Source organism: Carassius gibelio, chromosome B7, assembly GCF_023724105.1.
Source record: "Carassius gibelio isolate Cgi1373 ecotype wild population from Czech Republic chromosome B7, carGib1.2-hapl.c, whole genome shotgun sequence".
NCBI classification, from domain to species: domain Eukaryota; kingdom Metazoa; phylum Chordata; class Actinopteri; order Cypriniformes; family Cyprinidae; genus Carassius; species Carassius gibelio.
Genome location: NC_068402.1, coordinates 37,020,816 through 37,035,297, shown reverse-complemented (window position 1 = coordinate 37,035,297; position 14,482 = coordinate 37,020,816). Strand labels below are relative to the sequence as shown.

Genomic DNA, 14,482 nt, shown 5'->3' with positions numbered 1-14,482 from the left:
AAAAAAAAAAAAAAAAAAACACGTTATGCAACAGTGCCATATAGACCCCTTTTGCGCGGATGTCACAGGTACGTCACGGCACTAGCTGGAGGCAAAACAAACGGAAAACTGGAGGCGGCTAATACAAATCAACACAGGGTCGGCTACTCAAGGAGCTTAAAATGTCGTCTTGTTGTGTTTTTGGTTGCCAGAATCGACAGAGAACATTTTATATACATTGTTGTGATTAATGGTGACCGGAATTTAAGAACATGGTAAGAAAGAATAAATACAGAAAGTTTATAATTAATTTGCAGTCTTCAGAATTTTTATTTCTAGAAAATATTTACAACTTAATAATAATTTTACTGTAATGTCACTCTTTAATCTAAGGATTTATACGCCCTCAGTTTCTCTTTACTATACACGCTCGGTTTCTCTATCAGGTAAGTGTAGATGTCAGGCCACTCAATCGGAGGTAATCCTGTCAGATCGTCCATCCAATGAGTGATTGTGTACGGGTCGACCGATCTGGTTCCGTCCGTTAAAGTTAACTTTTTCAAATAATTATCGCGGTCCCGGACAGTGAGTGACCTTAAATATTCAGATAAAGCAGATATATTCAGATTTTCTCCAGCCATTGTTAAAAAAACAAGCTAAGAAAATTCGCTAGCTACCGTTTGTTCAAGTGTTGAGGGGAATCTTTCTGCCTCCAGCTAAGCCCCGCCCACACAAATACGTCACCTTGTTTACCAACTGTAAAAGGGTCTATAGAACATCGTTTACGGATGTAACCATGGTTTCCTGAGAATTTCGAACTGCGTCCTCTAGAGGTCGCTATGGGGGAATGTCTTCAGCGTGACTGGTGTCTGAAGCATGCATCTAAACACGACAATAACATTGGCCGGCAACAGCCTATGATGTCATAACCTGGCACAATCACAGTATGAAAGGGTGCCTGGAGAACACGTCATCCTCTATATTCATCTACACTGACCATTTATGTTAGCAATAAACTAAGCACGACTAGGAGGGCATGTTCTCTTGCCAGAGGCTTTGCTCTGATACCCAGTTTCTCAACATTTTGCGTGTTGTGTGTGGTAAAGAGCAAGCGCATTAAGCTCTCGAGGGAATTGAAAGCAATCTGCATTCATTGCTTTTTTTCTTGTGAGGGATAAGCATGAATTGAATGCCATTGAATGCAGGGCTTGTGCTTCACAATTTACCCAAGTTCGTATTGCTTTTGCATGAGTGCGTTTGCCTCTTGTGAGAATTGCAACACATTCACGGCAGCGGTTTCTATTCTCACTTGATTTCTAAGGTAATCTAGCATGTGGGCAGATTAGCTCCTGCATGAGTTAAATACATGCTGCATGTTTCTGTTGCACAGAGAATTCTCCGCCCATTGTCCACGTTTCATGGTTGATGGGCAGAACATGGAAAGCATCTGACGGGAAAATCTTTCCTATCAGTGATTTCCTTCTGGTTATATAGTTACTGTATGATGTTGATATCTATCTGCAGTTGTTTGATGATTTATATCATGTCCTTATCAGATAACCACATTATACTGCACTCCAGGAGCCTATTTCTGAAACCTTTACTTTCAGTAAGGGTTGTATGACTCTCTGTTCTTAAGTGTTGGCTTGCAAGCCTCTTTGATGCTTGGCCCTGAACTGAGCTGGTGCTCTTGTACCCAAAGTTGGGTGTGGTCATGCTGTCTGGGGCTGGAGGCAAGACTTAAGGTAGGTGATCCGGATGAGGCATTCCCAACACCTCCGCACCGGAGTAAACCTTGAAATATCTACTTACCTCCCTCTGAGGGGATTAACATCTGCTATCATCTTCCTCCCCTTCATTTCCATAAAACCACCCACCTGACGAGGTTAGGTAGGAGCCTCCTGCGCTTGCATGGTTGATGTTGCTTGATGTTTTTTTAGTTTCTATGTGCTACAAAAGGCAAGTGCTCTTCTAACTTCTTCATATTATATCCATGAACATAAGTCATGCTTGGGAGCTGTGGCTGGTGAGTACAATCCTTTTCATTTACTCTATTGTTATATGTGAGCTAGTTTTGTGTGTATTCACTAACTAGCTTTTCTCCGCAGCAATACTTGGACCGTTTTTCTTTTTTTTTTTTTTACTGGATCCAGGCTGGATGATAGCCTTGCATCTTCAGCTTCATGTTTACTGGACCATGCAACCAAGTCGCTGGGCCTCTGCGAGATCCCCCTTAGCTGGTTAGAAGTGAGATGCTTTTCTGTGGAAACCTTTCCTGAGTGCTCCGGCTCTGAAGAGCAGTTTCTCTTCATGCATGAATGGGTTATTGGGTCCCATTGTTTCTACAGGTTCTCTTTGGGTCTGGTTAAACGGGATCCATGCTATCGAGATAAAGAGACGGTCTCTCATTGGGCCCTTCTAGACTGCCCCTTCAAATTAAGCACTGCTTTCTGCTCAAGCTGAGAAATGCTCCCCTCACTGTGAGGGTTATCTATGAGCCTATCGCTCCCACTTTGCGGGACCACCTCAGCTTGTGAGCCAAGAGCACTGCTCCCGAAAACACCATGTGTAAACAATACGGAGTTGTTTGGCACGTCCCTGTTGCCTCCTTGGTCTGTTGCCTCTATGCTAGGATTGATCCCATTTGTGGTCAATCTGCTCCCCGGACATGGCTGTGCTCCCCTCACTGCGAGAGGGTGTTTTATGAGCTCACCGGTCCTTGGGAGCTTATGTGAGTGCTTCTCACTACTTGAGAGCTAGGTACTTTGCCCCTGGGCTATCAATCAATTTGGTTAAGCGGAGTTCCTCCCTCTTAGCCAAGGGTCGAGCCCTCCGCTCTTTGAGCTCTGTGACAGTGCCATCAGATATTTTGGCCGCTTGCTGCTTCCCTGATTAGAAGGGGATAATGTCACTGAAAGCCATCAAGGCATCCTTGTAGCAAATCCCATGGCTATAGTAGAGTTGGTACTTAGCGTTCACAGTGATTTTTGGCATGCACTCCCCATGGTGGCATGGGTATACCATTCCCCATAGCGACATATAGAAGACACAGTTTGAAGTTCCCTCGATAGGGGGCATCTCAGGTTATATATGTAACCATGTTTCCTTAAGAAGGGAACGAGACACTGTGTCTTCTAGTTCCCTTGCCATGCTTCGGACGTAAGCTACAGAAAAGAAGCAGATGACATGTACTCTCGGCACCCTTTTATACTGTAATGATGCTGGGTAATGACATCATAGGCTGTCGCCGGCCAAAGTTATTGTCATCTTTAGATATATGCTTCAGACACCTGACATGCAGAAGGCGTTACCCCATAGCAACCTCTAGATGATCCAGTGTCTAATTTCATTCTAAAGAAATCATGACTGAGATGTTCTGTATGCCACTGTTGCATAAACCCGTTTTTTTGGAACCTTCATTTTTTAATAGTGCATGGAAGCTTTCCATTCCATAAAAGGTTCTTTATAGTGTAAAGTTTTTTTTTAATTAACCAATAAAACGGTTCTTTAAAGAACTGATCACTGGAAGGTTCTATAGGTTCCAAAATGCCTCTTCAATGGCATCACTGTGAAAAAAAATCCTTTTAGAACCCTCATTGTAAAAGAGCTGCTTTTGTTTTATTCCGGCTTTTACTTTAAACCTGGCCCTCTGCCAAACTATAGGTGTGTAACCACCCTGTCTGTATCTCCCGCCTTTTCTGCACCTTTCACCCTTCCCCAGGTGTACACACACAGCGTGGGGTGGTTTTGTGATCTTATCTTTGTAGAGAAGCAAGGCTAGGTTGGAGTTAGAAGGCTTGTTTGCTTTTTTTCTTCTCTTTTTTATCTTTTGTTCCCAGCTTCACTGCCATCTGCCGTCCCCCTCCTTGCTGGTACCTTTCTCTTGTCATCTCAATCATCATTCACTTTTGATCTTTTTTTTTCCAGTCAACATATCTTTTCTCCGTGTGTGCGCCCTGATTTTTTATAATGCTGGTGCCTCTCTCCCTAGTAAATCTGTCATTTACCACTGTAAGCAAATCTGCACTTTATTTTTTAAGAGCTCGGTTTTCAGGTCTAAATATTCCCCCACCTTTCCCAGGTGCACAGGTATTTTGTTCCTGCAAACCCTGAGGCTTAGGCTTTCTTTTCTAGTGTTCTATTTAGAAAGACTGCTGGTTGCACTCCATCACACATCAGACATAAAGCTGAATTTATTCATCAGACACTCCTTACTAAAATACTACAGAATGCTACAGGGGGAAAAATCTGACCAACTTATCTATCTTTGCAAATCTGTGAAGCTGTTGAAAAACTGAATCGATAATATAATGAACATGCAATGTTTTAAAATAATAAAAAATAATAATAATAATAATTTGTCCGTAAGATGAATTTAGATGTCGTAAACCCTGTTTCCTGAAATAATTACTACAAATTGTTAGTTTACCTGCATTTCAAAAAAGTTTGGAATACATTTTCTTTTACCTTTTATTCAGTAAGAACACATTACGTTGATCAAAAGTTACAGTAAATCCATTCATAGTGTTACAAAATATTTATATTTAAAATAAATGCTGTTCTTTTACACTTTATTGATCAAAGAATCCTGAAAAATAACATGCATCATGATTTACATTAAATATAAAGGAGCACAACTATTTTCAACATTGATAATAATCAGAAATGTTTCTTAAATTATAAATTACATTTTAACAGATTCATATGGAAAAGTTGTTTTAAATTCTAATAACATTTTACAATATTATTGTATTTATGATCAAATCAATGCAGCCTTTGCGAGCATAAGAGAAATTAAATAATTTTAATTTTTTTTACCTTGGCTGATGACAGCCTTTCTGTTCTTCCCATCCAGGTCAGCTCTTTCAATGACGTGGTGTTTGGCGTCCACCCAGTACATACGGTGACTGGCGTAGTCAATGGTGAGTCCATTTGGCCAGAAGAGGTGTGTATCCGCAATTATTTTGCGATTAGAGCCATCCATGTTGGCATATTCAATGCATGGCATATTTCCCCAATCGGTCCAGTAAATCTTCCTAAAGAGTATAAGCAATAAGAAATCCTTATAATATTATCCAGCCATGGATACAACAAAGCAAACAATTATTGTTCTTTTTGATAACAACATAACATTGGATAGAGATCTTTCTCACATCTTTGACAGGATTTATTGTGCACTCTTTATTTAAGTTAATAAAATAAGTGCTTTTGAAGAACAGTGCCATGCATTTTATCCATCAGTAAAATGGATAGGGCTTTTTTCCAAGGCTTATTATTTCTCACATACAGCTAGATCTGCATGCATCTGTGCGTAAGAATCAGTGGACACACAGCCGGTCGAAAACAAGGGCTAAATCTTGTTGAAGAGGGAATTCAAGCCAGATTTCATAAACCTCTTTGTCCTCTATGACAAAGAGCCATGATGAGCGTCGGCTGCAACTCAAGCCTTGTGACAGTCCCTGGATGAAATTTTTGCCCAGCCTTTGTGATTAGAAGCAAATTGAGTTATGAAGTTTAGCCAGAAGTCACCAGAATGGTTTCATGCTCTGCTTACCATTGCTTATTACAGAACAACAACAACTGGTCACAAGAGAGGATTTTCCCAATGCAAAAGAACAAAGAGGTTCCAGGGACAATTTTCAGTGCTTCAAATCATAAAATGTACGGAATTTGCATGCACATAAAATAAAGGGGTCCACATATGAGGAAAGAATCTGATGTCGGTTTTAAAAGAGAGGTACACTTAAAAGTATTTTTTTAAAGTACTTATGGAAATCATAAACTTTACAAAATATACTGAATGCAGTGCTTTTGGACGCTTACAGTAACAACATGCTAACTGCAATTAAATTAAAATGTGTTGTAGTTTTATATTAAATGCAGTTAGCTGAATTTAAGAGAGATTTTTGGACCCACTTAAGTAGGAATTAAGTAGTTGTCTTTGAAATATGGTTAAAGTACTGCTGAATGCACTGACAGTCATTTATGATAAAGTGTTGTGTTTAAAAAATATGTTGAGAATTGGACATTTGTAATTATGATGTTGTACTGTAGTATGTTTAAAATATTTTTAATGTAAAACTGAATGACACACTACAGCTGAAATGATAATCAAGTGCTTTGTCATTTTAAATGTCATTTAAAATCAGAATAAGTGTACTTTAAAGCACAACAAAAGAGTATTAAAACAATTATTTAAAATGTACTAACATTTTCATGTAAAAGTTTTCATGTGACATTATAAAGGGTACTTTTTAAAAGTGTACTTGTGTGTGTTAAGAAAGTGTTTTTAAGTCACTTAAGTGGTCTTTTATTCATATGAAAATATCTTCAAGCACAGATTATAAAAATATACAATAACACTTTATTTTAAGGTGTTCTTGTTACACGTTACATGTACATACTATTAAAATATCAATAAATTACACATAATTACATGCAAGTAACACTAAGCCAAATCCTAATCCTAACCATATAGTAAATAAATGTAGTTAATTAATAATATTGCTTTAATATATAATTACACTGTAACAAAGGCACCTTAAAATAAAGTGCAACCAAATTTACTTTTAATATTTAAAGTATACACATTCAATAATACATTGCACTTCTTTTCCTCGAGGGGTACTATGAAAATGCTGTAACTCTTCAAAATCAGTATTGAGTATTTACTGTGAAAAAGACTGTGCTGAAAACCCTCCTGAAAAACAGCATTATTTGCAAATCATAGTATAATTTAAGTAAAAACAGTCGGAATTATTTACCCTTCCATGGGGTGCACCGCGATGGCCCGGGGTTTCTCCATCCTCTGCCATAAAAGCACTTTACGCTGCGTGCCGTCCAGATTGGCCACTTCGATTCGAGACGTCCCTGAGTCAGTCCAGTAGAGCTTATTATGAATCCAGTCTATGGCCAGACCACCTAAGAATAATAATATGGGGAAAAAACTATTATTGCTTCTACACGTTATGTATTATCCTTGTTTCCTTGCCAAAGCACTGAATTAACATTTGACATACTTGATCTACCATTTAGTTAAAAATCACTCTGTAATACATGTTTTAGACATATATACAGATTTTGGTTGTTGTTTTAACTAATTTCATTAGTCTGAGTTTTTATAAAAGTCTTGTTTTGTGTTTGGAAATTGCATGCCATTTTTTTTTGTATCTAAGCTACAAAAGCATTAAAAATAAAGCAAGAACTGTTCCTGGATGACTTTATTGCTGCTTTATAAGTCTGGATATCAAAACCTAAACTGTCAAACTCAATGGTTTAAGGCATAGCTCTCTCAAAATGTAAATTCTGTCATCATTTGCTCGCGCTCAGGTTATTTGAATCCAGTATAAATTTCTTTCCTCTGCTTAAAACAGATGAAGAAAGTTGCTGGTATACATTGACTTCCATAGTATGGAGAGAGAGAAAAAAAAACATGGAAGTCAATGGGAACTAGCAACTGTTTGACCAAAACAATATTCAAAATAACTCAGCAGAAGAAAAAAAATATCATAAAGGTTTTGAACAACCTGAGTGTGAGCAAAATGACAGCAGAAGTTTTATTTTTGAGCAAGCTTTGACTTTAACTAAGCAGCATAAAGAACAAAACTGTTATTCAAACCTTGAACAAATTCTACTTAAAGTGAGAAACATAATGATCCTGGAAAGTTTCCATTATCACTGAAATTGTCACTGACTACTTTAGACTGTTTCATGTATCGGTGCAGTTTAGTAGGAGTCTGAACTCCTGTTATAATCAATGCAGCGGTCTACACTCTTATATACACTGTGTGCAATGCATGTTGACTATAAGTTTCTTTTCATTTTTGTTGCATCTTGCTCTTTTATATTCAGCTAATTGGGAATAGTCATAAATCAGTGAAAATGTCGCCGTACCTGGGCTCTCGAGACCCGTGGACACGACCTCCTCCACATTACTACCGTTCAGACTGGCTCTCATGATGCGGTCCAGTGTCACGTCTGACCAGAACACCAGCTCTTCGCTGTGATGGAAGTCCAGTGCGATGGCGTTTTCCAGATTATTCAGTAACAGCGTGTACTCTGAGCGGTGCGGCAGAACCTGACGGATATCAATCCGATTCGCAAACAACAAAACCGGTTCTGGTCCTGCAAGTAGAGAACAGTTTCTTTTCAATTAGTCATCCTGGTTACAAAATCACCAACGTTTTGCTGCTTTCACAGAAGATATTCCGCCTCACCCAAAGCTTTGCAGCTGCGTTTGTCGGGTCGAAGCTCGTAACCTTGCACACACCAGCAGTGAAATCCTCCTTCTATGTTGGTACAGCCTTGACTACAATAACCTTCATCTGCACACTCATCAACATCTGCATTCAGTCCACAGACGCAGGAAACGTTTAGAGTGATTAAATACATCACATAAAAAACATTTATTAATCAGTTTAACCTTTAACAATTTAGAACTTGCAACAATATCTAATTACACTATGGTGAACCATGTAGAAAAGCCAGAGACATCCCTGGATTTCTACACTTAATAAAAAAACAAATTGATAAGCTTGCATAAAAGTAACCACTTAAGTGAGCACTTAAGCTCCTAAAATTAAACTGTCACACTTCTTACACTCTTGTGCTTGTGCAATAAATATACAGTACCGTGCAAAAGTTTTACAAGTTAGATTCTTAATTCACTTAATTGTATTGAGTCCACTTTTAATGTACTTCAAAACTTAAGTGTATTTTTAAAAAACACTACAGATAATATATTTACAAAATAAAAGACATTGCATAACTATGTTCCTTTACACACTTAAGTACACTTTTAAAAAGTGTGCTTTGTAATGGTAACAAAATAAAGGTTTACTTTAAAGTACATGTTTAATTGATTTTAAAATATTTTGTTTTGCACTTACTTTGATGTACTGACTAACATACTAAAGCACAGGTAAAGTACTTGATTATGATTTAAACTGCAATGTTTCATTTGATATTATATTCAAGCTTATATTATTATTTAAGTTAGTATGTTAGTTTAATACATTTTAAATGTATTAAAATGGCAATTTCAACATTACAAATGTGTAATTACAAATATATTTAGATATATGAAGTTTCAATAGAATTTACATTAAAGTATATTTTAGTTTATCATCAATGAGTAACTTTTTTAAAGACAATAGAAGTAATTGTATGTACGTACTTAAGTTCTACTAAAGTGGGCCAAAAAAAAATTTCTAACTAAATGTTTGATCATGAAATAAAATAAAAAATAAAGATAACGGACAATATTTCAGATGATGCATCTATTTACCCATAAGAAACTGATTAATAAAACTAGCCATCCTGTTCAAAAGTTTGTCCCTTTGGTTCTTAACAATCTTTTCTGCTGTCTTCTCATTTTATAACTGTCCTTTATTTTCCTCTCTTGTCTTTGGCCTCACCTCTGCATGTCTTCCCGTCCTGTGTTAATGTGTAGCCGGTGTGACAAGTGCACTGCACCAGACCTCGAGACATCTGGCATTTCTGCGAGCAGCCTCCATTGTTCACACTGCAGTTCTCTTCACTCGACTTGGAGCCTATAAACACACACAGGCACACAGTCGAATGTTAACAAAGAAAAGAAGAGGGAATAAGATAAATCACAGAGGAACTACCACTACTAATCTTTTGTAAAATCTCACAGGTACAGCATGTAATAGTGCATTTAGTAGACTCACGACAGTCCTGGTGTGGATGCTCATCCGTCCCGTCTTCACAGTCCTTGACATCATTACAAACCTTACGCTGGCCAATACAGCGCCCATTTCCACACAGGAACTGATCCGACGCACATGGAGGAGTTTCTACGAAGGAGAATGTAAAAAATATATATAATATCATAAAAAGGCAAATAAAATGTAAATAACCCTTTTACATTAAAAATACGAATATGTTTTCTACACATTATCAAACAATCAAAGCAGACTTTTTAGAAACCATAACTATGCACAGCAGGTGCGAAGATTTAATGCTTAAAAACATCACTTTTAACCTGTTTTAACAAAATGTGCATTATTTTGTTGTCCCAAAGCACAGCATTCATTACTAGATCTTATAAATAATCTGAAAGATTGAAAAAAAATCCATTTCATTTGATCTATATATACTAAGTCTATTTTGGGCAGATTTGGGGAGAAATTTAGAATCACATCAGTGTCTCAGCGATGGTTCCTCTGCAGTGAATGGGTGCCGTCAGAATGAGAGTCAAACATCTGATAAAAACATCACAATAATCCACACCACTCCAGTCCATCAGTTAACAGCTTGGGAAGCAAAAAGAAACAAATCTATCATTTTGAACTTCAAACCATTGCTTCTGGCAAAAATAAAAAGTCAATCACCTATTGTCGCTTATATCAAAATTCACCCACATATGTTTTTTACCAGACAACTTTTTCACTGGTGGAGGCATTATTATGGACTCATAATATTTTAGCTCAAAAGTGACGGCTTGAAGCTTAAAACATCTTAATGATGGATTTGATTCTTAACTGATGGACTGAAGTGAAGTGAATTACTTGTGGATTATTGTAATGTTTTTATCAGTTGACTAATTCTGATGGCACCCATTCACTGCAGAGGATCCAGTGGTGAGTGGTCTCCAAATCTGATGAAGAAAAACTCATCTACATCTTGAATGACCTGAGGGCATTCAAGGACATTTTCAGCAAGTTTTCTTTTTTGGGTTAACTATTCCTTTAAGAGTTAAAAAGTATAAATTGGCTTTTATGTTCCTTGCCTGTCTTTTCACAGCCTTCTTCATCACTGTTATCAGAGCAGTCATCCTCCCCATCACAGCGCCAGGACAGCCGCACACATCGACCAGACGTACAGCGAAACTGATCAGCCATGCACATCGACGTACCTGATGGTGAGAAAGAGGCGTGTGACAGATGGGAAATCCACTCACACACACACACACACACACACACACACACACACAAATACCACAATAAACAGCTACTCACTGCAGTTCTTTTCATCTGACTGGTCATCGCAGTCGAATTCTCCGTCACACCTCCAGCCTGCATTGATACACATGCCACTGCTGCACATGAACTCTGCAGAACGACAGGGCTGGTGGGAGGCTGCGTACACACACACACACACACACCAAATCAGACATAAACACAGACACATACACACTCATGAAGCACGTCTTCATAAGGAAATCTTCTTGAATAACCCTTGCGAAAAGTAGTATACTTTAGCATACTTTTAAAAAGAGCACTTTTGTGGGAATATACTATTTTATAAGAATACACTTAAGTGTGAATTGAATGAAATGATTTCAGACACTAAATTGTGTCTTATTTTCAATTAAATGCAAATATACCATGTTTAAATCTACAATGAATACAGTTAACTTCAGAGTGATTTTTGACCCATTAAAGCAGGACTTAAACGTGTGTGTGTCTATATATATATCTATATATATATAGATATATATATATCTATATATATATAGATATATATCTATATATATATAGATATATATAGATATATATATATATAGAGAGAGAGAGAGAGAGAGAGAGAGAGAATATAATGTTGCAATTTATTACATTAAAAAAAAAAATACTTTGTAAGATTTAACAACACAATATAGGTAATATTATTATCAAATACTTTACAGCATTTTAATAAAAAAAAAATTCAACAAGCAAAAACAAAAGAAAATCCACACAGTTACCAAAGAACGGTCTTAAAAAAACGTTAAAAATATATATATTTTATTATTGCTATCAATAAAAATTGATAGCCTGAATGCATGAAATTTGATAGATAGCCTGAATGAAAGTCGCTTTGGATAAAAGCGTCTGCTAAATACATACATTTAATTACATTTTTTTTAATTTTAAATGAAACACTAAAATAAGTGCACTTGATTGTATTAAATGCACACCTGTAGTGTACATCAAATAGTAAATGTATATTTAAAAAATATATAATAATTTTCTTGCAGATAATATCAATTAAATAAAAGGCCACTTTTTAAGTGCATTTAAAGACAGACACTTTCATTCCTAACACACTTAAGCACACTTAAAAGGGCACTTTGTAATTAACTGTTTCAACTAAAAACAAACAAACTGTTTCAACTAAACAACGTGCACTGACTGATCTTAAAACATGTCACCGCCTTTGTTTTGTCTCAGATTACCTGAAAGGGCATGTTTATAAAAAAAATACTTAAGTGTCCTTATTGAACTAGTCTGTGAAACCAGGCCTTAAAAATAATATATTTCATTTTAAAATTGAAACAAAAATGACATTAAAGTATAGTTTAGTTTCCATGTGCTTGTCTGTACATTCGTTAGTACACTTTATCAATATTTCAGAGACAATACAATTATGAAAGTACATAAAGATGTACTTAAAACCTACTTAAGTGGCTCAAAATACTTCACTTAATTGGTAATACAAATTTAAACTATAATACATTTGAATTTAATTACAAAGTGTATTATTTCTAAGTATGCTAAAGTGTGCTTTTTATAAGGAAAGTTGAGAAAGAGGCATTTCTAAACCCAAAAATCAATAAATAAATGAGAAGAGAGTGAGAGCGCGATGTTCCTTACAGCAGTCCGACTCATCAGACCAGTCCCCGCAGTCGTCATCTCCATCGCAGTGGTAGATGTCCAGAATGCAGCGGCCGTATGCACACTGAAACTCCTCAACACTGCATGTGGCCGTCATCACGTCAGATGCTGGAGAGAGAAATGATGTAACGTGATTAACACTCCCACACACAAACAGTCCAACACATCCCTCTCAACAGCTATCTGCCATCAATAAAACAAACATAACAAATATAACAGAAATAAATACAGTCACAAGCAGCAATTAATGGGTTCCAAGCATATGAAAAAAGTGGAGAAACTGACTCTTTACACTATACATGCACAGCTTTGGATGGCCTAGAATGAGCAGAATTGATTCCGAAAAATCTAAAATAATTGAATACGACTAAAACATACATTTTATCTTTAGCATCACCAATATGACAATTTGCATGACTTTGATTCCATGTGTAGCGGTCAGTTTTCTGAACCTTCGGCCTAAATTTTATGTTTCAACCATGTATGTTTTGTTCTATAGATTCTGTAGGATGGATGGATGGATGGATGAATAATGGATGCAAGCATGGATGGATGGATGGATGAATGTTGGATGGATGTTGGCTGCATAGACTGATAGATTGAAACATGGATGCTTGACTAATGAATGCAAGGATGGATGGAGGCATAGATGGATGAATGGATGAATGGAGGCATAGGCGGATAGTTGGAGACGTGGATGGATGGTGCATATTGGCTGGATGGATGGATGGAAGCATGGATGGATGGATAAATGGATGGATGGATGGATGATGGCTGCATAGACTGATAGATTGAAACTTGGATGCATGATTAATGGATGGAAGGATGAATGGATGGATGATTGATGGATAATGCATTGAGGGATGGATGGATGGAGACCTGGATTAATGTTAAATGGATGTAAGGATGGATGGATACAAAATAGATGGAAACATGGGTGCATATTTAACAGATACAAGGATGGATGGGTGGATGGATGCATGGATGATAGAAGGAAACATGGATACATGATCAATGGATGCAAGGATGGATGGATGGATGATACATAATGCATGATGGATGCATGGATCAGTGGATGTATAGATAGAAGAAGGGTTGTTTATCTGACAAATAGGTGCACTTAAACTCAAAATCAACTTACGGCAATTCTCTTCATCAGTTCCATCTTTGCAGTCGGTGTCTCCATCACAGTACCAGTGTTCTGCGATGCAGCTTCCGTCAGAGCAGCGGAACTCTTTATCAGAGCACTTCCTCTTATCTGGACACACATACAAGCACAATTCTTGCAGTCTGGAAAAATATATTTATTTTATTTGCTGGGGTTGGAATGAAGGTTGTTTGGAAGAAACCTTCAGGCAAACTTGGCAGAAATTAAAAATGAACAAATAAATCCCAATCCCACCCCATTTGGAAGAAAAATAATATTAATTAAAAGGCAGGTGCAGACCTGATTAGATAACCTTGTTTGGTAAACTTCTGAATATTTTAATAAACTGATGGCTAGAAACCATAAGGTCATATGTACACACACACACACACACACACACACACACACACACACACACAGTATGTGATCTCACCGCACTGCTCGTCACTGTTATCTCCACAGTCATTGTCTCCATCACAGTACCACAGGCTCCGGATACAGTATCCATTTTGACAATGAAACTCATCCTCCTCACATTCTCGTGGAGCTGAGAAAAAAAAATCATAACACAGATTAAACACTGAAAACAAACCATTTTCATTCAAGACGTACAGTAGATGACTACCTTCAACATCACAGTAATCCACACCACTCCAGTGCTTCAACAATGTCTTGTTACAGTTGAGTAAAGCAGTTCGCAAGAAATGAATCCATTAAGACGTATATAACTTCAAAACAT

The 14,482-nt window shown here is 37.1% G+C and overlaps 1 protein-coding gene across 5 annotated transcripts in view; it reads right to left on the bottom strand.

Annotated features, from left to right (window-relative positions):
• The window catches only part of lrp4 (low density lipoprotein receptor-related protein 4), a 78,911-nt gene that overhangs the window by 25,512 nt on the left and 38,917 nt on the right, over nt 1-14,482 (bottom strand). For all 5 annotated transcript variants that reach the window (XM_052562122.1, XM_052562120.1, XM_052562123.1 and 2 more), the window contains exons 4-14: nt 14,177-14,290; nt 13,738-13,854; nt 12,576-12,704; nt 10,962-11,081; nt 10,733-10,858; nt 9,672-9,797; nt 9,396-9,530; nt 8,196-8,321; nt 7,873-8,103; nt 6,744-6,900; nt 4,798-5,015 (exon numbers count right to left, since the gene is read on the bottom strand). In XM_052562122.1, the coding sequence (XP_052418082.1) occupies nt 4,798-5,015; nt 6,744-6,900; nt 7,873-8,103; nt 8,196-8,321; nt 9,396-9,530; nt 9,672-9,797; nt 10,733-10,858; nt 10,962-11,081; nt 12,576-12,704; nt 13,738-13,854; nt 14,177-14,290 (1,599 nt within the window). The remainder of the gene's footprint in view (nt 1-4,797; nt 5,016-6,743; nt 6,901-7,872; nt 8,104-8,195; nt 8,322-9,395; nt 9,531-9,671; nt 9,798-10,732; nt 10,859-10,961; nt 11,082-12,575; nt 12,705-13,737; nt 13,855-14,176; nt 14,291-14,482) is intronic.